A 22,110-nucleotide genomic window follows, 5' to 3' on the forward strand; every position below is an offset into this window, starting at 1 on the left:
TATGTATGGCAAGTTAAACAATACGTAATCACATGCGTCATATTTTTTTTTAAGTTCGTTGTACTTATTGTAATAATAAAATTAATTAAAATTAAATATTTTCTTTCCAATGTCAAACTGAAAAATTATATCATTCATTCTATTATTTTCAATGGAACAATTTTGGCCGTATACTATGACTGTGTACGTGCTGCAATAAAAAATAATTTTCCTCTAGTTTTTGTATTGTTCTTACATGAGGTGTAAAATATGCCCCAACCTTCAGAAATCTACTATGCACAAATTGGTTTACACAATTAAAGAACAACTTTTGCACTTATTTTTATCTAAAAGCTATAGATTATCAACCTTTATTCAATTGTAAATCATCAAAGAGAACAATAAAAATTTAGACATAATGTTGGAGTGTAAAAACACCTCACGTGGAATATAATTTTGGGTGAAGTACACCCTACAAAGTCAAAATATTCTTAAAAAAAAAAAAAAAAAAAAAAAAAACAGATAATGTAGTTAAACAAGGAAATTTTTCGTTTACGAAACTAGCAGCAGTAAATAAAATAAAGTTGAGAATAATGATCGAAAAATTCATGCTAAAGCAAATAAAGGACGTTGTTTAGAAAATGTACCAAAGCCATTAAATAGGCTAATAAAGGAATAGTATATAGACCAGTTATTTCGAAAATATGAACAGTAGTTTTTTCTTTAGATGTATAACATTTGTTAATATTATTACATCATAACAGTTGACCGCAGACAATAGTTTCGTAGAAAAATTTTGTAAAGTATTCTACAAAATATTCTTTTTACTATATATAAAAAGTATATAAGGCATATTTAGGACATAATTACACTCCATTATCTTCTTAGCCGATAATTTTTTGTATGTGCGTGTATTTATATATAGTGTCTAGCGCCCTACATACAAGTATCTTAAAAAATAATAATAATAATACATTATAATTATAATTGAATTATTATTGAATATGATTAAATAAAATGTAATACTGAATAATACTGAAGAACATTTTCATGTTGTAAAAAATATTTTTGCACCTATTAAGTATAATAATGCACAAGATTCCTAAAATATATAATAGCTTGTTAGATCTTTCTTTTATCGGAATGGTTTATGTTCAACTGTGCAAACATAAATTTTGAAAATTATATTAAAGACACAACATTTATCTAGATTATAAAATAACATTTAATAATAGTAATAATTTAATATTATCATGAAATCATACATGTTTTATTGCCTGAAGATAAATCAAAAAAGAAAACAAAGTAAATACGGAAAATATAATACTAAAATAGTAAACCAATCGCTTTTTTGCACAGGCTATTCTTTTTGACAATCTTTATTTTGACAATTTGTTTTGTAATATTATTGAATAATTTTGAAAGATTTTGCTAAAACCACTTTGATAATACAAAAATTAAGGTGAAGCCTTTCCAACTCTTCTTAATGCTACGTAAATTATAATTGATACAAAAGTCAAAATAATCTCAAATACATGAAACACAATTGTTAGTCTTTTTGCAACAAAAAAGCTCTTAGCTGTATATACAGTTAACAAGATGAAATTCTATTTGAGAATAGCAAACTTGCATTGATATTTACCCGAGTGCTACAGCAACTGTTACTTTCTAGGTTAATACAAATGCAAGTGTCAACTACATAACATAAATTAAGTATGGAAGAGACATATTCCAAGTGCTTTATCACATAGTATACTTGGTAGTAGTCTCTCATATATATTTCTCTTTCTCTATATAATCTTTGGACTACTTTAACTCACACGTATATATACATATACGTACGGTAAGTACAGTACACATAGTTTCACAAGATTGGTATTCATCATCGAGCGATTTGCTTCGACTTCTACAGAAGCACAATCGAATCATATAATCATTCTTGTGATATTCAGTGATTTTTCCGAAATGTTCGATTTGATTTATCTAACGGTAAAGATATTTGTTCTTCATTTAAGAAAAAAAGAAAGGAAGAAGACGAAGAAGACAAATTGTGAGACAAAATAACATTAAATAATGGTGAAGAAGTTACAAATAAAATAAAATATCTGAAAGGGCTTGGTGTGGTTCAGCTAGAAGATTTTGACCAACCAGGTACACAAGTTTGTGTGCATACTGACAAGGAGCGGGTACACGAATCGTACCGGGCCAATTGTAATATAAGTGGCAAAGTTTATACGTTAGTCGTTGCATGTGGTCCGTTTCAATGTTGGACGAATCATGAATAACGATGTAATGAGTGGGAGTTACTGTACCCTGTCGCACATTTTGTGGCACGAGGAAAAAGTCGTAATAATTTCGCCTCGTTATGCAAGAATCAACAACGGTTCCTGGTCCAGGATTGCCTAAATCTCCTCCCCCTCTCTCCCCCTGCGAATTAAAAGCATTTTCAATTGTCAATTAAAATTATATCATTAAACGCAATATATCTGCTAATCTTATCATATAAATTCTAGCGCAATACTTACTTTCTGTCTGACGAATAGCCGCGTATTGATACGTTTTTGAACGATGATTACACTGAGTTGTGGCTTGTAATTTGGCGCAATGCGATTAAATGTTGCCAATAGTTGCTTTACTTCATAGTTTTCGACATAGTCCAGATCTCCATCACCAACTCCGTCACGATATATAATTATACGCTCTGGATTACATCCATTATACTGACAACATAACATTATTATCATGAATCAATGAAAAGAAGTTCTTTGAAAGGTGCATAATGCATTAATTACCTTGTGATATGCATTAATGGCTGAAGTAAGGCAAACTTGTAACATATCCACCAATTCTTGCTTAGAGGCCTGCATACAAATTCTACTATGCCATTTGGTCAATTGAGAATCTAAAGAAGCGATAAATCCTGCTACGCTTTTTTTTGCACCTCCTCCTGTACCGACGTGATAAACGTCTATACCACAAATCATGCTGTTTTTCTGTTATGCATGCAATAATAGAATTTGTTGAACGAAGAAAATAAATATATAAATTAAAGTATATGATAAAGTAGAAGTTTTCTATTTACCAACGGCATAGTTACGGTCCAAAGTGCTCCTCCTAGTTTACAATTGATTTGAAGTGCTATCTTTTCTGTGACACTTTTCAATTTAGGAGGCTTAGAAATCGTTTTCGCGATGATGACTTGTGATGGTACAGCTTTTTGTACACAGCATAGTCTGTAAATGTAATAGAATAGTAAAAAAAAACATACTTTTCCAGATTTATCTTCAGTTATTGTTATATGAATGATTAAATTTCCAAAACATATAATGCTTGATATGTCCAAGACACACTCGATGCTTATTGATTGATATACTTGTACAATATATTGTTATACAGTATATTCATGTGCAAAGACAAATAAGATCATTAAATCACAAAAAGTAAAGGAAGAAAATTGTCTCACTTTTTTACTGCAGAATAGCGATCAGTGCGATTGGTCGGAAATACGACGACTACTAATTCGATATCATTGCTGATGCTATTTTGAATTTCTCGCAGATAAGTCTCGGTTCTGTCATCCCTTAGAGAAACCTTTCGTGGCTCTTGAATTTGCATACTGATCGATCTTGAAACGTTTTGCAGAATTTTTAAGAAATCTGTTACATAAGTTTCATCCCTTGTACAGTATACAATATGCCATCTGGTCAAATTAGGCTAAAACGCAAAAGAGACATGTAATGTAACAAATATTTGTACAAGATCATTCACCACGTATTAGTTTGTCAATTCCCAGATAATTGTTATTCAATATACTTACAGTGCGTAACATGGGATTTCTTACTGCATAACTGCTCCAGTCTGCAGGTCTGTCTGGCACATGTGTCTTGCCTTTCCCGAAACGTATCTGTTCAGGATCGAGACATCTTGCAGTAAATTGAACTATATCACTGTTCATACGCAAACCCCATTCTGATAATAATTCCCGAGTCACTTCATTCTTTTCTACCTCTTCTACAAATCGCCTAATCACTTCTCGACGTTGGTCTGGTGACATTTTCGTAACTATGCTCAAGTCTTTCATCATAGTATAATTATTGCGAATATTATCAGTAAGACCTGCTGCATAGCTCAATTCCGGCACCAGAAGAATTACTCTTTCCTCCTTCTATTGTATTCAAACGATTTTTTTGATGGCAATAACGAATTTCAAGTGACATAGTCAACAGTATCGTAACAATAGTAATATGCATGAATATCATGAAACCACGAACCTCGCCAGTTGTTGTTCTAATTGTACCGCGATGTACTAAAAGTGGTTGCCGTTGATCTTGAATCTCGATATTCCAATGCGACTTGTAATAATCGATCAAAGACATTTCTTCATCACCTTTAGAGAACACATATCTTGGTGTCTTATCCCACGCGATGTCATCTATACGGTATGTCTTATTATTATATCGCGTCAATACACTTGTACCAATTATCTCTTTTATCACAGCATCTTTATAATTATGTTGTGTTTTGTGATAAATCTCTCTTCTGCAAGGTAATTATACAAAATAAATTTGGTCAACTGTAAATTATTCAATCGTTATTGTCTTACATTAAATCTCGTATAGTTTCCGTCCGCATCACTCGATGTTTGGCATCTAAACACAATTTTAAACCACCTTCGTACTCATTTACGGCAGTCACGTAACCAGGCCACACTTCTAATCGATGTTCAGGCAGGACATGCGCGCACTTTGGATTAAAATTTTGTCGACCAATACGAACTAAACTAAGTGCACGCATGATACGATTGAACAAAACATTGAAAAATTGAGTATTTTCACTCATCGACTGTTTCTTCTTATAAATAATTGTAAGAGTTATTTGTGAACCATCCATTGGATGTTCCGATTTATAACGAGAAACCTGAAAATATGATAATTATTTATCAATGTTATATGCACATTGTATATTAATAGTTTTACTTTTATCATAGCTTAAACTCACTTCCTGTGACAATTTTATTGGTAAATAAAGCGCCACTCCATCAAATGTTTTTGTTCGTCCTAAAATGGCGGAATGTTGATTAAGTAGTTTGCGGCGTAAACCTATTGAATCTATTTCTGGCGAAAATTTAACTTCGTACTGAAATAGACCTTTTCCAGGTTCTATTTTCAGATCTATATAATTGGCAAATGTTTCTACTCTGCAAAGCAAAATAGGCGTTATTAATTACTGTTATATTAAATTATAATAATATATCCATCCCTCTCTCGACATACGTGATAACGGCATGCTTTTATATTTTTATGCTATTAAAACAAACAACTCAAATAGAAATCATGTTACTATTTTTTTTTAAATTACCTACATTGTGTAACCTATATAATCCAAATTTGCCAAAAAAAATTATCTAAGTAGGTCGAGAAAAGGACGTGTGTTCTTAAAATTATAAACCATGAATTACTTCGTTCCACTTTTGCCATGTCGGCATATCGGTGCGATATCCTCAGAAGGCTGTACGTCGGATACGGGCGGATTATCATAGACGGAAATATCAGCTAACTTTCCTAAAACTCTCGCAGAATCCTTTTCAATACTTTCTTGCACGGATGTACTTGGTTTGCTGGAATTGAAAAGAACGTTGAACATGTGCTTTGTAAACATGCATTTACAATGTATAATTCAGAGATTGCAAAACTTGCCACTCACCCAAGTTTCTTTATTAAACCTGAGAGAGAGCCTCGACCGTGACCCATTGCTAATGAAGAGGATTCTCTGGAATCCGATTCACTGCTACTCATTGATTTTAACAAACTAACTAATTGCGCACGTCCGCGACCTCCACTGCTACTTGAGCTGGCTAAGCTTTGAGATGAATATCCTTCAGACGATCTTGATGCCTGTTCAATCGATCTTGTAGTCTGATCAGTCGATGAAACGCTAGGTGTTTCTACAGAATGGGACATTGCTTGAGCACGTTCGCTTTGTGCTCTGTGTTTCATCATCTCCAACAAGAAAGAACCGCGTCCTTTCCCATTAGGGGGCCTGTTATTAGGATCCATTTTGAAGAGGATGTATTCTGCAATTTATAGAACAGATATAAAATAATACTCGTATACCAATATTACAAATACTTAGAAATTCGATTACTTCACTTATTATCTAAATGTTCGCGATTTATTTCCAAACAATAACTAGAAAAATAGGTATACCGGAGAATATCAGTCTCTACTTAGAAAATAAAATAATTTTGCGCCACATCGAATATCCAAATATATGAGTATAAAACTTTTATGTCCGCGTATCCCTATTTTTCTTTGTAAATTTTTAAACAAGTTAGCAACCTCGTTTGCAGATGAAGTTTTTAATAACAGATAACTTTTTTTGTAATAACGTTTACATTCCGCAGTATCTCTTTTGCCACGATTATAACACTCTGAACCCTAACCTATTATAGAGACTCAACAAGGATAGACCAACAACTCGTGTGCAGTATGTGAGTGTGCGCACGCGAATGTGCGCGCGAATGTGTGTGCGTGTCGCAATCTTTCATCTCAAGATCTTAAAGCTTCAAATGTTTTCTTTCGTTTTTTGCTAGGCAATAAACACACTTTTTCTGATATAACGCCATAAATTCCAATAGATCCATTGTCTGTTGATCACTAGCTTTCGTTTTTATTTTTTTTTATTTTAGAAGTTGATACGGAAACTGTTTTAACCGGTAATATTTATTTCATTCTCTTTAAAAAAAAAAAAGCACGGTACTTTTTTATCTCGAGGATTCTCGCCAAGAGATTTAATTCTCTTTTTCTCTCATTCGGTTCGAAAACAGCAGCTTCGCTTGGTAGAAAAGTCTCTTTGTAGTATATGCGCAGTTGCGTCTTTATTTGAATAAATTTCGAAGAAAATAGTGCCTTTTATTCTCACTTTTATTCTTTAAATTTATCGGACAAAGTATCATAACAGCAAGAAAAGTTCATTTATTGTTAGTTCAAAAAAACTAACAAATTAACTCAAGACCAATTCTCTCTACGTCTTCTCTCTTACGTCTCTCTAAAATTTTCAATGCTTGAATTTTATTGGAACAATTTTCAATCTTTAAATTTCGGCCCTCTTCAATCAACAATTGATTTAGATTGTCGGCTGAATTCCCCGTGTCTTCGATTCTGATGATTATCCGCATGAGCGTATATTAACTGAAATCTTCCGAGAACGCGAGATATTCCGGTAAACACGGAACATTCCAAGAGATTATTTTAGGTCTGCTCTTTATGTCGCTTTTTGTTATACATTTTGTACTTAAAATAGTAATAGATATATGTGTAATTAGATACTGGAGATAAAAAGGGGAACGATGAAAAGTATAAAAGCCTTGGAGAATAAACTTAATATGTGCGAAAGTAAAAGGAATGCCATATCACTTTTCGCTGCATTAGCAGAACAAGACTCCTCATGTTGAATCATCACAAAAACGAGATCGCGTATTGTTCCTTCGCGGTCGAAATAATCGTTTCGAATATCATCTCTCGATAGTATAGATTTAGATAAAACATATCCGAGACTCTTTGATACGTGGATTAACAAATATAAAAAAAGCTATATATATATACATAGATCCTGAACAACAATATAATTCAACTTTTAACAACATTTACAGACTTATACGTTTGTTTACTAATTTTGAACAATTAAAGAAAAAATTTACAGCGCATTTTCTCTTTATATATATATATGTAATAAAATAAGGGTTGACATGCGAAAAATTTAATTAATTTTATTATGTAAAAATTTAAGGAAAAAAAATTTAGCCAATCTCTTTTAGCACAATTCGCTGTAATTGTTACGTGCCACAATCGCTATCATAAAACTCCTAATATTCTTGAAATTTTTTTTGAATTTTTCTTTTATTCCTTTAAATGGTTTTCTAATAAATAACGTCTAGCATCCCGTTTGATCTATAGACCTAATTTTACCTGTTTAGACCTTTATTTCTTTTTATGCATTTCATATCTCTCATGTCCCTTTTAAAGAAAAAAAAAAAGTTTCTAAACTTCTCCCAAAAACATGTTGAACTGTTTCGTAGTTCTTGTCGTAGCGAACATACCTGCGACTCAGGTCAAACTACTAACATCTGTTGCTAAGTGCATCGTCACCTGAATAAAATTTAATCAAGAAGACAGTTTTTTACTCATTCAAAAATATGTTATTTAAAAATATTACGTTGCCTCTTGTACGTAATATGAGAAATAAGAGTAACGCTCAAAAATAAAAAAAGTTGCGAATTTTTCATTGTAAATTAAATAACGGCCACTTAAAAGTTTGGACTCAGTCACTACCTAGGACAATTTTGGAATGTTTGTAGAAACAGTAATAAAATATCAAGAAAATAGTGATGTAGGAAAGAGTAACACTATAAAAAAAGATTAGAAAAGAAGCAAATAGTACTGTAAAAATATAATTAACTAGTTCACTGGTAATGACTCATATATAAACACCATGAATAGCTCTGCCAATTTTCAACGGATTTACATTAAACTTGATACAAAAAGAATTTGATACGAAATTATTCCCTCTCATCAGTTGGAACAAAACGTTCATTTCGGGTCCACCAGTTAACCGGTTAATAAATAAATTATAACTGAAATGCATCTAATCTAATCTAAAACTATTTCTTATTTTTGTAGGCCTGTTTACAAAAATACAGTTTAAAGAAATTTATCAATTAATCAATCAATCATTCAATTTATAATAATTTATATTAATTATATTGTCTGCATGGAAAAAGGTTCGTGTAAACATAATGTAACAATACGTAAACAATCCATGTAGATATAATCTTGAATTAAATTTACCGCATAACCCTGCTAAATGCAGATAAAACCCCTTACACAATGCTAGGCGATAGCGATAGCGATAAAATTGCCGACAAAGCTATTTTTTGCCTTCCAATGTGGAGATAAAAAAGATAAACTCTGAACTAGTGCAGCTAATTCGGCAATATGAAACAAACCCAATGTAATGTTTGTTGTCAGTTAACCCTCGGAAAGCTGACGCCGGATCACTCGTGAATTATGCCTTGACTTTGTTTTGCTTCAGGCTGTGCGGCTCAAGGAGTCTTGTAACTTGAGCCCTAAACAAAAATCAAAGTAAGGCTGCAGTCCATTTGATGCTAAAAATGCTTTGAAACATTCTTCTTCTCCTTCTTTCTTCACTAAAAGAAAAGAGAAGAGGAATGCTTCAAAGTATTTGTAGTGTTAAGTGGGCCGCAGCCTAAATAACATTCTAATGTAAAAATTTGATTTATAACAAGAGAAACTTTACTCTGAGTCAGAAGTGACCTGGCGTCCGCCTTCCGAGAGGCAATCGACCTTCAGTAAACCTTTACCCATGAAAAAATTTTTGATGTATTACAACTTAGAAAAAGACTATAGTTTATGTAATATAGATATATAGATGTCCATAGTTCACACATTTGCTATAGATAAATACAATAAATCAAGAATAATGTTGAAGATAAAAGTTTTAGTTTTAAAGTTTTTAAAAAAGCAGAAATCGAGACGATACAAAAGAATATAAATTGAATACCATAAATAAGTACAGAGAATTTGTTACACATAAGCCAACGATAGTTACTACGAGAGCATGAAAAAAAGTTTGACCACGAAAATGTAAGTAATAGATAACGGATGTATTGATATCCATTTGCTGTAGAGAATTATACCGTTAACAAGTCTATTTATCTTGAAATATCAGTCCTCGGATTAGCTATTACGATTAGCAAGAAAATATTAATAATATTATTATTAATTTATATACATTGTTCTGTCTTTCGACTGTCGGCTTTGATAGTCGAAATTTAGAAAAGAAATCGAGATCATCCAACTCATCAAAATAATTCGATCTACGTCGAAATACTTTATGTTTTCTTAAATTCTTCATCACTGCTGTAAACGTTTACATCAAAATTATCGAAATCCATGTTCAGGTCGGGTCACTAAAATACGCGGCCTGACCTGAAGCCAGTTCCGGTCGCCTATCAAGTGTTTACAGCAGGCGGCCTAAATAATTTAGGTCGAATTTGAGGTATAGACCGCGGCCTAAATTCAGGGTGTAAACGTAGCCAATGACCCATGGTACCCCGTGGCTCATGGTGCCCCGGTCTCCCCTACAAAAATATATACTGATCACATTAAACAGAATTTGTAACTGAACTTTTGATTATCTTGATATTTTATTAGCTAAAATGTTCCCTGATAGCAGTGATAGCAAAACGTAAGTGTGCAAAATCATGCAAACGTGTTGCTGAAATCAATTTATGTATTGGCGCCAGAAACATTGCGTAAATATGAATGCGTAGATCGTCTAGGATTCATACTTATGGTGTTTTTACAGCAAAGATATGTAAATTGTTGCTGCAAACTGTTTGAGAGAAAAACAGAATCGCTTAAAAACACAAAAATGTAAAAGAAAAAATGCACCAAGTATATATTCTTTTTTTTTACCGTAACAAAAATCGTTCTTTGAATTCACAAAAGTAATGACTTTTAAAGTTAGTATAATTTAACTTTTTCACGGCGTGAAAAATAAGCAAATTCATTCCTTGGGGATCGATCATGTAATTTCACGTAAAACTTTTCCCTTTTCGTTCTATCCATTCCGCGTGAACTTTTTTATTATTGACGAGATCACGTTCCCACGTGTGTCGTCGAGTTAAAAAAAAAAGCAGAAACCAACTGATGGAAGTTTCGTTGGTAACAGTCGATGTTTCCGCTTTGTTTTTTGTTTTTTTTGTTCTTAGGGGGAATCTTCCTTAATAATACGAAAAACGCGACATTGGTGTCTTTTCTCGGAAATTCGATTGGTCGATTTCTTCGTGCGCGGTCGTATACAAGCGTGAAGAACCAATCGCCGTCTAATCTCAAGACCGCCATGCTTCAAACATCGGTAACACCATTGGTGATAGGCCTGATTCTTTTTAGCTGACCTACTTACACGGTTCTTATCTCTTTTTCTCTCCAACGTGAAAAGAAAAGGAGGAAAGATGAACCGTGCGGAAGTTCGGCTGAAAAGAACAGAGGCCTAATGTATCCTCTATTCCATAACAACTTAACTGGTTGATTTTTTTTTCCGCGCATAGGTGTACGACCACGCGGATTCGAGCGCATCTCTGCGTCGTTGTGAGAGGACGAAAGCACACTCTATCGAATCTCTTCGATCCAAGGGTACAACCGTGTACGATCGCCGAAACAAATAAATGCCTACATCGTGCACACGAAGTGCGACGAGGGGAACGGCCGTAAGTCCGTACCTCGACATTTTCCCTCCTCAGAGTTCAGAGACCCTTGAGGAAGGTCGACAGACTCTGACGTAACACGTAACGATTTAACGAACGCGCGAGATCGAATCGAACCGCCAGTGGTGATTCCCCCTCCCCCTCCCCCTCCCCCTCTCGCCGCGAAAGGTCTCGAAATTACCGGTTCTCACGGGAGAGATCGGCGAGGAGCCCGGGCTACTGTCCGCGATAAAAATCTCATAAGTATCGAACATGGTGGATCGTTATATCGTTAACCTCGCGCGCGAGTTCACGAGGAACGCCGACGCAGTACCGAACGGTTTGTCACTTACATTCTTCGTCAAGCTTGTCCGTTTAGTACTTATTACTGAGTGCACTGAGACCATTCGACCGTCCCGCACAAATCTTTCGTGCCTCCTTACGACAAACCTTCCAAGACACACCACACCCGACCGAGCCAACTGGGTCGACTGAGAGAGAATCCGGCAGACTGTGATCACGATTCGCGATGCGAGGCAAGAATGGCAACATTGGCTTACATTGGCAACTACGCTGCCACCGTCAGCAACGCGACTGGCTGATTGGTCAATCGCGCGTAGCCGGGGAGAACGCAATGCATGACGATCCTTCACGGTTCACGGTAATTGGTCGATCTTCTTCTTTCTTCTCGAGCTCGGATGTCTCGTGAATATGGCGCAAAAATTTGTCGACGGGTAGATCCTCGTTCCCGGTTCCCGCGGGAAGGATTGATTCGCACAATCCTTTGGGCTTTAACGAACTCTACGGACTCGAGACGACTTCAACACTGCGGACACGCAGCGATACGTTACACTCGGAGAATTAAGTCGGAGACACAAATTTCCGACTTTATACCTCGCAATTCATACTTGATTAGTACTGCGTCATCCGACTTTCATACGACTTTGGATTCAACAAAGGACCATCGATATTGGCCGGAAATAAACGTTTTTTTAAAAAACTTCTGTATGAAATTGTTTGTATTTCATATGAAGATTTTTGAAGTGCAATTGAAAAGATTGGTGAGTAATTCAGATAATTGTAATTAATTAATTATTCTTGCACTATGCATTCAGCCAAAATAGATAAATTAAACAGAGTTTTTATATAGAATTGTTTATATTTTGTATGAAGAGTTATGAAGTGTAATTTTAAAAAAATTAAACGAATAACATTGTAACATGACATTGATAACATTGTAAATCTATGCCTGTTCAGAGGTTACAGAGGATCAAAACAAGGAGGAATAAGGAGAGGATTATACAGGAGATTATTAAAGGCTACGAAAATTCCCAGATAGCAAAACGTGTCTGAGCAAAATTGCGCAAACCTGTGATTGCTTATGGATGCTGACAACTTGCCGTACATTTGCTTCAATTGATTTCGAGTAATTTAATATTTGAAGCAACACGCAGGCAACGTTGGATGTATGTATTGCCAGCAAATTGTTGGTAAGAGAACAGCATCAAACTTCGCGTTGCCAGCAATATGACAGCATTGTGTGATCCTATGAATTATTACAGCAACATGACAGCCACAGCTCGAATCTTGAATCAGACGATTTTAGACCGCAACATAAGTTGCTGGCAAGTTGCTATACAAAATTGTTATATCGTTTTTCTATTTATTTTCGCACGTCGAAACGTTACTTGTTCATTTAATAAAGCTATTTTATTATTGATACATCAATGTCTCCGAAACATAAATTTTCTTTTACCATTCTTTCTTGTAAATTTCAACATCGTTTTGTAATTGCTTTTTTCCATTTAAAGAACGGCTGAAAAATGAATTTGACCACTATCTTGAGTTTTGACACGTATATAACAGCTCATCAATGACAGATGATAGTTCTGTATCAACAAACCTTTTGAAAACGTTATATATCACATGTTTTAACTTACAATTGCTGGTGCTCTTGATAAAATGTCTTCTCTCGGAGGATGTGTTTACATCGTCTCTAACAAAAATGTGTGCGCATGATAGACGATATTGTCAACATGTGATTAGATCTCTTGTTCCTTGATTGAAGTTGTTTAATTTGTTCCCATTCATTCGAATTTAGTATTAAACCAAACCAAGTGTCGTCGGCTTGACAAGTAGAATCAAATGTAAAGTTATTAAAATTATTTGATTCGTTATTATCACCTTCAGTGGAAATCGAGTAATGTTTATTGATTGATCTAGCATGTTGAAGAATTATTTTTTGTCTTGTGAGAGAAAATATTTCTTGTCTATTATATTTAACTAAATAGTTATGAGCACTCCATGCATTTTGATATTTTTTTACTTATTTACTGCCAAACCACGTCCGAGTATCAGATAACGTATAATTGCAAAAGTGATCTCCGAGAATTCTACAGAAATAGTCATTGCCACATCAATAACAGGTTTGTTATTTCATGGTATTTTTGCAAATCTTTGAAATTAAACGTTTTATTGAAAAGTTCTGACGTGAATGCAGGGGAGATCTTCGTATGACAGAAAAGTTATAACTATGGATGTTATTAAACCCGATTAGTGACGTGTAAACGTAATCTATAATTATTATAAAAAAATTAATTTAAATGTTTTCATTTGAATTAGAACCAGTTATTAACCAATGAGAGGATTATTAACACTTATAGTGATTGATATACGTAATAACACAGAATAAATAAATATTGATATGAATATTGTCGTCAATAAACATTGATACTTATATTAGTAGGAAGGTCTGGGTTTGAATCTTAGATCAAGATATTTTTCGCAATTTTCTTATAAACTTATAAGATGTTTATTAGTATCATATAATATTAAATTGGTCATTAATTTTATATCATATTACATTTCCAGCTTTAGCACAATCTATACGTTTCAAGACTGGGTAGTAATCGGCGTGTGGTTCAAAAACACATAAAGGCGAAATGTATAAAATTCATAAAACTATTATTAGGCATATAAACTCGCCTGATGGCCGAAAACGTCAATATTTGTTTATTTTGATGATCAAGTTTGTTTCTTTTTCTTTGGTTACTGTTCGAGAATCGACTGTATTAAAACGTCTCGTATACAGATCAGCGCTGTAATTAGCATTATGTGACTACGTGATTTGTTATAATAAAGTTGATCTTCTGTTAAATTTAATCCGAGACCAATACGAGTCTAAAGCACGGATAATACGCAATGATACGATTAAATTTTGAATTGAATTACATAGTTTGTCCATAGACAAATCAATTATTTCCCATTTGACTGATTTTATTCATTCATTTTATCTTATTTTTTTATTATCATATACACTTTTCTTTTCCATTATTATTAGTATAAATAGCGTTTTTTTTCTCTTTCGTGAATAATAACTTTTCAAACTTAATTTTTTTCTCATCTAAAAAACATAAAGAAATTATTATATAATTGCACTTATGCTGTTTTCTTTGTCGCACGTTTTAAGACAAATAATTTGTTACATAACTATTTAAGTGCTAGAGAAATAACGATATTAAATTTTCGTAATTTTATTAAAGTGTTGAAACATTGTTCATAGTATTTTCACCTTTCATTCGCCATTCTTCGAAATATGAGAACTTTATATGTACCTATAGACAAAGTCAATAAACGCGTTTATGTATATGCGGTACAATTGGAGGTCTGGCTAAAAGAGAAAGAACCAGCCAAGTTAATTTTTTCAAATAATAAGATACAGTACGCCATATATTTGAATCTTATTCTCAAGTATTTTGCTATATTATTTATAATATGAGATAACGCTTTTCGCAAGTATAATAAAATAATTTATATAATTTCTTTCCCTCTTTTTATCATTTACTATTATAAAAGTGACTAAATGATACAAGTCACTGAAGAAAACGAAATTGGTTGGTTCTTGGAGCCACACCTACAGTTGTTATTAATAAAACTTTGTTTATGTTCAAAAGGTAGTATTGGTTTATGTATATTGCATAATATACAATCCACATTTAAAATTTATATGATATTTATAATTCATTATTTACAATAGTCATGTTATTTATAATTAATTAAAATATAATTATTACAATAAACTCTAAAAAGTAAATCAAACAACAATGAACTTGCTATAAAAAATTTAACATCTGACCGATCGAGCTACATGCACATTCTGACAAGTTAAATGGATGGCAAGAGGTCCCTTGGACTTGAGCTGACTGTTTCTTGCGTGTGACCGCGTTTCTGAGCACAAGTATGACATGTATGAATTTACCTCTTCGAGGTAATAATGGCACTTGACACTTGCATACGTATCCTATTACAATGTGTAACACTGGAGAAGATATTTCTAGAGCCCGCTAGACGCGACATAAATACAAGATTCGCAGCACTAAAGCTTTCTTTTTAAATTTTTGCTAATATCATCCGAAATTCATAAAAATTCTAAATTTTATCACAGTGCAGTTTTCTTCGTTCGAATCACGATTATACTGCGAGATATGACAAAAAAATGTAAAAATATGATAACATGCGACTGTAATCTGTATATCACGTAGTATGAGAGAAGTATAAATAAATGCAGGTGTCGCCAATTATCTCGTATGATCGAGAGATCGTTACGTCCTATTACAATTTCCTGCTAGTAAAAACGCGAATATTAAATAGAAGTCCCTTAACGTTTTGCGTTAAAAGTCATTATCCCAACCGGAAATATCGTCGAGTGGCGGTGGATCGGAATCAGCTGGATAAGCGTCGAAATTCGCAGTGTCTGTAGAGCCTTGAACTCGGGGTAGTATTGGGGGCTCCAGAGTCCTCGTTTTCAGACCTTCCCAATTAAAGCCATCGAACCATCTGTAATGGATTCATAAAAATAAATCGTTATGATATTCTTTTATATCCTTAAAATGCTAAGAAATATATTTACTTGTGTTTCTGTATTTCACTGATGCCGCCTCTTTGATATCCAAGACGTTCTGCCGGATTATCCCTGAAAACACACAGAGCAATTTGTTTATTGTTCGAGAAATTTGAATGTTCAACATTCGTATTGCAGTCAACAAACATGTTGTTATGCTATAAATATTTATCCAAGAATATATATGAAATATTCTAATACGTAAAAGCATATCATAATTTACCTGCAAAGCTTTTTGATGAGCGCCATTGCGTTACGCGTGATGGATCTGGGAAATTCTATGGCGTCGATTCCTTTTAAGATAATGTTATACGTCTTCATTGGATCAGCGCCGGTAAAAGGAGGCGTACCCGTAAGTAATTCGAACATGAGAACGCCAAGGGACCAATAATCGGCGCTTATGTCATGACCTTTATTTAGAATGACTTCCGGTGCCACGTATTCTGGTGTACCACAAAAAGTCCACGTCTTCCTTCCGTTATCCAACCGTTTGGCAAAACCGAAATCCACAAGTTTAACATATCTAAAAAATAATAATAATAATAATACAATGAAATCTAAATCCATCTGCTAAGTACTACGGAGCATCTGTTTTTCGATGTATTGAAAATAATAATATCTTAATATGTCCGTAAAAATTCCTTAATTTTTTTGAAATAATACTTCATTATTACACAGATGAATGTATTCTTACCCTTGATTATCCAAAAGTAAGTTTTCCGGTTTAAGATCTCTATAGATGATGTTTCTGGAGTGCAGATAATCGAATGCTTCCACAACGCATGCAGTATAAAAGCGCGTAGTACCATCGTCGAAATGTCCCTTGTCCCTGAGAACGGTCCATAACTCGCCACCCAAGCAAGCTTCCATCAGCATGTAGAGGTACTTTCGATCTTTAAAAGTCTTGAAAAGTTTGACTACAAAATCGCAATCCGCTTCACTCATGATCCTCTTTTCTGACATAATGTGCTGTTGCTGTCGCGTCTCGACAATCTGAGCCTTCTTCATTTGCTTCAGAGCGAAGGATCGTGTGCTGTCTCCGGCAATTTGAACTAATTCAACTCTTCCGAAACCACCCACGCCGAGAGTCGCAATAGTCCGAAGGTCTTGTAACCGTACATCCCGGAATTCCTCGTTTAATCTAAAGAAATCGCAAGATTTGAATATACTTTTGATCAGTACGAATTAGTTCTGTTATAAAAAGTTTATTCTCCTCGCTGCTTTTTTTTTTAATTCAATTTACTGATAATATCGATAATTTTTTATCGACATTAACAATAAACTGATATATCTATTTTTGTTTTTACATATCTATTTTTATTTTTATTAATCAACTTACTTGGAATGTACAGTTTACTGTCCCATCCTAATGCTAAGCGTGGAACATAATTGACATATAATAATGAGTGTAATCTGTAGTATAGTATTCCTATATAGAAGTTAAGAGGCCGAGTATCAGCAACAGCGTAAACCGAAGGGGCAAACCCCGAATTCCGGAGTATCAGGCAGTTCCGTACGGAGCCTCGATGTACGCGCTTCGGCCCGCGGCAATGTAATTGTTAACTCGATGAATAAACGATAACTATACTACATAATCTATATAGCTCGATCTATATCAATCCAGTTAATACTTATCTATATGATTCTAATTTTGATATAGTTAACAAAAGATATAGTCACCTCCTACGTTCCACCAACTCGTCCCTGTATCGCGTTCGAATTTCGTCCAAGGATGAGATTAATTGATTAAACGTTTCGCGGTCTATTACCAAACAGCTCACTCCTTCTGGATCATCAGCGATAATATTAGCTGTTCTGAGATCATCTCTATAACAGTGAAATAAATTAGCATATATTTGTGTTAATCTTGCTGAATTTATAGAGTGCAAATTTTTAATATTTTATTGAAAAACAATAGTATAAACTTGACCCAAGCCAAATTTACTGCAACAAAAGACAGTACAAATGACATGGGATTTCAATTTTTTTCACAATAAGGAAAACTATTACATAAAAGTTAAAAATAATAGCATTAATTATGCTCACCCTTGTAAAGCCTTTTCGCCGAAGAAGTCGCCCTTTCTTAAAGTTCTAATATACTTCTCCTCCGTTGTATCGGGCTGCTTTATTGTTACGCGTACTTGTCCCCTACTGATGATGAAGAATGTGTCCCCCCTGGCTCCTTGTCTTATTATATAATCCCCATTGTTGTAAAACGTCTGTGAATATGAAATAAATTACAATTATATAATCCAGATATAGCAAAAGTAGCAAAAGATATGTTTTGCCAAGAGAATCAACTCGTACCTCCTCTAAAACGTCCGAAATTTTGATTAGAGTTTCCTCAGGCAGGTTTTTGAAAATCGGCACGCTGAAACGTAAAATCATGCGTCAATTGAAGGTATACAGCGTCAAACTATTTCAATTATAAGTTTTTATTAGAAGATATTTTCTCATAATAGGTTACTACACACAAAGCTATCATTTCTCTTGACGAAAAATATTATAACTCCCAATCGTAGATATTACTTAAAATAATAATAATAATAATAATAATCTGGATAATGAAATATTGGTACATCACATTATTTGACTTAGATGCACAAAAAATATGTGAATTTACATGAATTTATCTCTTAGTGGCGCCTTATTAATCATTTGCGATAGTTTTGCTGTAAACTGAATCATTAAGTAAACGTTGGATGACATCGTATTTTACTGTCTGTCGCATTAAAGTTATTACTATTTTTCGAAAGTTATCTTTCTTATCAGAAACGTGTGCGAAAGAATATAACTTTTATAAATGTAGTTTTAAAATTTTTATTTAAAGAATATTCAACTCTCAAAACATGAAAGGATATACTAAAATAATGACATAATTTTTGGAAAATTTAAACAATTTTATCAAGGAATTTTGTTCAATACAGCATCTATACCAAAAGACAACAATGATCAAGTCAAAGTTCATCGGAATAAGAAAACATCCATTTACTCGGGGCAGCACTTGACGGCATTAGGTCGAACTCCGTCAGGATAATAAAAAAGCATGCTGGTTTACCTCTTTAAGAAGTCCGTGTATTCGGCCTGCCTCGAGAGGCCGGTCCTCATCATAATGGTTTGGAAGCATTGCCGGTCGATGGCCCATAATTGGCAATCAGTCGCAGCAGTGATCGTCGCTGTCCTCTTGCAATTGTAAAGAATCGCGAGCTCACCCAGCACCTTACCGTGTTGCAAAGTGCTGAGATATTTGCCGTCCCTCGACACCTCGACCTTACCCTCTGGAAAAGAATTTCAATCAGGGATCAGAGATACAATCTCTTGTCATACGATGACTGTAGAATATTGTTGACACGAATTTGAAATCATTTAAATAACAAAGTTCACGCAGCAATCGTTTATCTCGAGATCGGAATTTAATATTACATTTGTCAATTTAATATATTACATTTATCATCTTAATTATATATCGTTTTATATCATATTTGTTCACGTAGAAACGCCACTTAAACATTTCGATCGTTTCGACTTCATTCACGAGCAAAATTAAATAATTATTATTAAAATTGTTAAAATTATTCGGCTTGTATAATTATTAGAGAAGACTAAAATTGTATTGCCCAGCTATCAAAATCAAATATGTGCTATTCAGCAGACCGGAACAAAATTCTGGAACGGAAAAGTCGGCCATTTATCTCTCTTCGAAACCAGTATTAAAATTAATTAGTATCCTAAGAGCCAGTCATCGAGTAACGATCGACGTGCTTGATGAAACTGGAAACTTGAAACCGACACGCAAAACGGTAGCTCTTATCAAGTTATATCGGCGGGCTGTCTCACAAATATTCTAACTCACGTACGTTTGATTTCTTTGCCACCTGGAACACGTTTCGGATATTAATAATTAATTTTTTACGTCGCGCAAGTCCAGTGACATACTCCTTGTCGGTCCATTAACATTTCTAAATCGATCGAGTGACCGTCGTTACTTTTTCGAGCACGATCATTCGTGACATTTTTTTATCGAGAGGACTCAACATCTCCTTTAATAGAAGTTATTTCAGATAGCGATTAAGTCACGACAATCGTAGACTGCTGTGCAATTGCCGCTTCGAACGTTATCACGCTATATTCTCCGCTATTAACTTTCTAATTTACAGTTGACTATCGCTTCGAACTCTCTATTGTAAATGCTTCTCATTTAAAAAATATCATCTCGACATTTTTTCATCTTAGGATCCTCATTTTATTGTCAGGAATTTTTCATTAAAATTTGAATTTAAAAGTAAAAATTCGACTATTTTTAATTTAACCATAATCGACACAAAAAATTCCTTTTAAAGATTAAAAGTCCTAACAGCATACTTAATTTTGATTACAATAAAACTTTTCCAACACGTCATATAATGTAATGCCAAGATACACTAAAATAGCTCTTTTTGCAACTTTAACTGCAAATTTCTCAAAATCATGACGAGATAGAGCAATTTGGTAAAGGGGACCATATTCAGTGTCCAAAAAACTACGGGAAACGATATCATTCTTGTGCAGCTTTTTTGTTGAACAGTGTAACATTTCTTATAATCTACGTTGAAGAATGTGAGATTTAATACCGTTATATCGTATTCTCACTTCAAGGTGAAATACTTGAATTACGCTTTTATAAGCGTAAATTACATTCTATAAATATAACTTTAATTGTTCGCGCGATCTGACATGAGTTTATGATACGATATCATGTATCAGTATCTTTCTTGCGGTGATTGCAAAAAAAATACGATTCTCTTTCAAAAGCAGTCTACGCGCTAATGAGTTGAATAAATCAAAGGAGGATCTCTAAGAGGATTACGCAAGTCAAAGTAGTCTTTTTTTTTTGTCGCCGGTATCGTTCGTCGGTGCTCAATCGAGCTCGACATTCGACATTGCGACAGGACAGTCCACGGCCGCGTATTGTCCCGCGAGCGTTGCTTTCACTTCCTCGCGCATAACGCCTAGTACGAGTCACACAAAAGACCGCGAACCGGTTCCGTTACCGATCGTGACTCGCGCGAGACGGATCATATCTTTCCCCATCGAAGTTAACCATCGAGTTAAGCGGCGGCTATTAATAAGCACGCGCGTATGTCCGCGTCGTCGGTATGCTCCCGACGACGACGACGACGACGACGCGGAGAATGCCTCGCGCGATGTCCTATTTGATTCCACGCATCCGCCAGCGGCAATTTCCCTTTGAGACAACGCGTCTCGTCGGCGCGGGCGCAGTGGGGCAGAATCCCAAAAAGCTGGCCAAAACCCCAAAAATAAAGTTTCTAGTTGGGGAATTTGAACTGTTGGGTTGGCTAGAGAAATATCCCAAGGGTCAAAATCCGATAGTATTAGAGTCAGATCCCTTATATCTGCTTTAAAAAATAAATACAAAGGCGACCTTCGCTCGAGCAACATCTGGCGCGCACGCAGAAGAAAAAGCAAGCTCGTGTTTGAAGAGTGATAAAATTTCGTAGAGTTTACCGATTTAACTTTAAAAAAATGGAATCAACTCGTGAAAGTAAGTAGAATATAATTGTGTTTATTAGAATACTCAATATTTTTATAGAAAATAGTAATAAGGTAATAAACTTACGTTAATTTTACGTTATAAAACTGAAAAGAAATTTAGTTTTGAAGAAAAAAGTTTAATAATTCTGCAGAATTCTGTCATCTAACATATTGGACATGGAAGGTAAAACTATTATCTATAAAATAAAACAAAATTCAGCTGCCTTTAAGTGCCTAACGAGTTTTTATGCAGGTTTTTGTAAAAAAGAAAACAGAAAATGTTATTTTGGCGTAACTAAAAGAGGTATAAATGATTTTTTCGTCCACTTGGATAATTGTTTCAACTTTTTTTGAACGTATATGATGTATATGTAAGGTGATTTAGAAGCTACCTCAGTACACAAACTTCTTATTCATGGTACTGAAATAATAG

The 22,110-nt window shown here is 34.2% G+C and overlaps 2 protein-coding genes and 1 long non-coding RNA gene across 6 annotated transcripts in view; 1 reads left to right on the plus strand and 2 right to left on the minus strand.

Moving 5' to 3' along the window:
- Positions 1–639: 639 nt before the first annotated feature.
- Ago3 (Argonaute 3) lies at positions 640–11,744 on the minus strand. 2 transcript variants are annotated; one of them, XM_071702202.1, is made up of 12 exons: positions 11,599–11,744; positions 5,683–6,052; positions 5,438–5,596; positions 4,978–5,176; positions 4,583–4,896; positions 4,251–4,518; positions 3,797–4,144; positions 3,443–3,693; positions 3,062–3,212; positions 2,772–2,972; positions 2,505–2,699; positions 640–2,406 (listed from the first exon to the last, which is right to left on the minus strand). In XM_071702202.1, the coding sequence occupies exons 2-12, from the start codon at positions 6,033–6,035 to the stop codon at positions 2,065–2,067; spliced, it is 2,781 nt and encodes a 926-aa protein (XP_071558303.1). In that variant the 5' UTR covers positions 6,036–6,052; positions 11,599–11,744; the 3' UTR covers positions 640–2,064. The 2 variants fall into 2 exon arrangements, with proteins under 2 accessions (XP_071558303.1, XP_071558305.1); XM_071702204.1 differs by lacking the exon at positions 11,599–11,744 and adding an exon at positions 6,318–6,476.
- A 75-nt stretch (positions 11,745–11,819) lies between these two features.
- Positions 11,820–12,967, plus strand: LOC139770311 (uncharacterized). Its single transcript, XR_011717709.1, has 2 exons — positions 11,820–12,306; positions 12,503–12,967. It is a non-coding gene; the product is annotated as an uncharacterized lncRNA (long non-coding RNA).
- Positions 12,968–14,033: 1,066 nt separating this feature from the next.
- For (cGMP-dependent protein kinase for) overlaps positions 14,034–22,110 on the minus strand; it is a 41,211-nt gene continuing 33,134 nt past the window's right edge. For all 3 annotated transcript variants that reach the window (XM_071702205.1, XM_071702207.1, XM_071702206.1), the window contains 8 exons: positions 19,204–19,423; positions 18,453–18,516; positions 18,192–18,364; positions 17,826–17,972; positions 16,840–17,286; positions 16,369–16,668; positions 16,155–16,217; positions 14,034–16,081 (listed from right to left, as the gene is read on the minus strand). In XM_071702205.1, the coding sequence (XP_071558306.1) occupies positions 15,916–16,081; positions 16,155–16,217; positions 16,369–16,668; positions 16,840–17,286; positions 17,826–17,972; positions 18,192–18,364; positions 18,453–18,516; positions 19,204–19,423 (1,580 nt within the window). In that variant the 3' untranslated portion in view covers positions 14,034–15,915. The remainder of the gene's footprint in view (positions 16,082–16,154; positions 16,218–16,368; positions 16,669–16,839; positions 17,287–17,825; positions 17,973–18,191; positions 18,365–18,452; positions 18,517–19,203; positions 19,424–22,110) is intronic.

Source organism: Temnothorax nylanderi, unplaced genomic scaffold (assembly GCF_030848795.1).
Source record: "Temnothorax nylanderi isolate EJ_2023f unplaced genomic scaffold, tnyl_v1.0 TNYL_tig0028_pilon, whole genome shotgun sequence".
In the NCBI taxonomy this organism is placed as follows: Eukaryota; Metazoa; Arthropoda; class Insecta; order Hymenoptera; family Formicidae; genus Temnothorax; species Temnothorax nylanderi.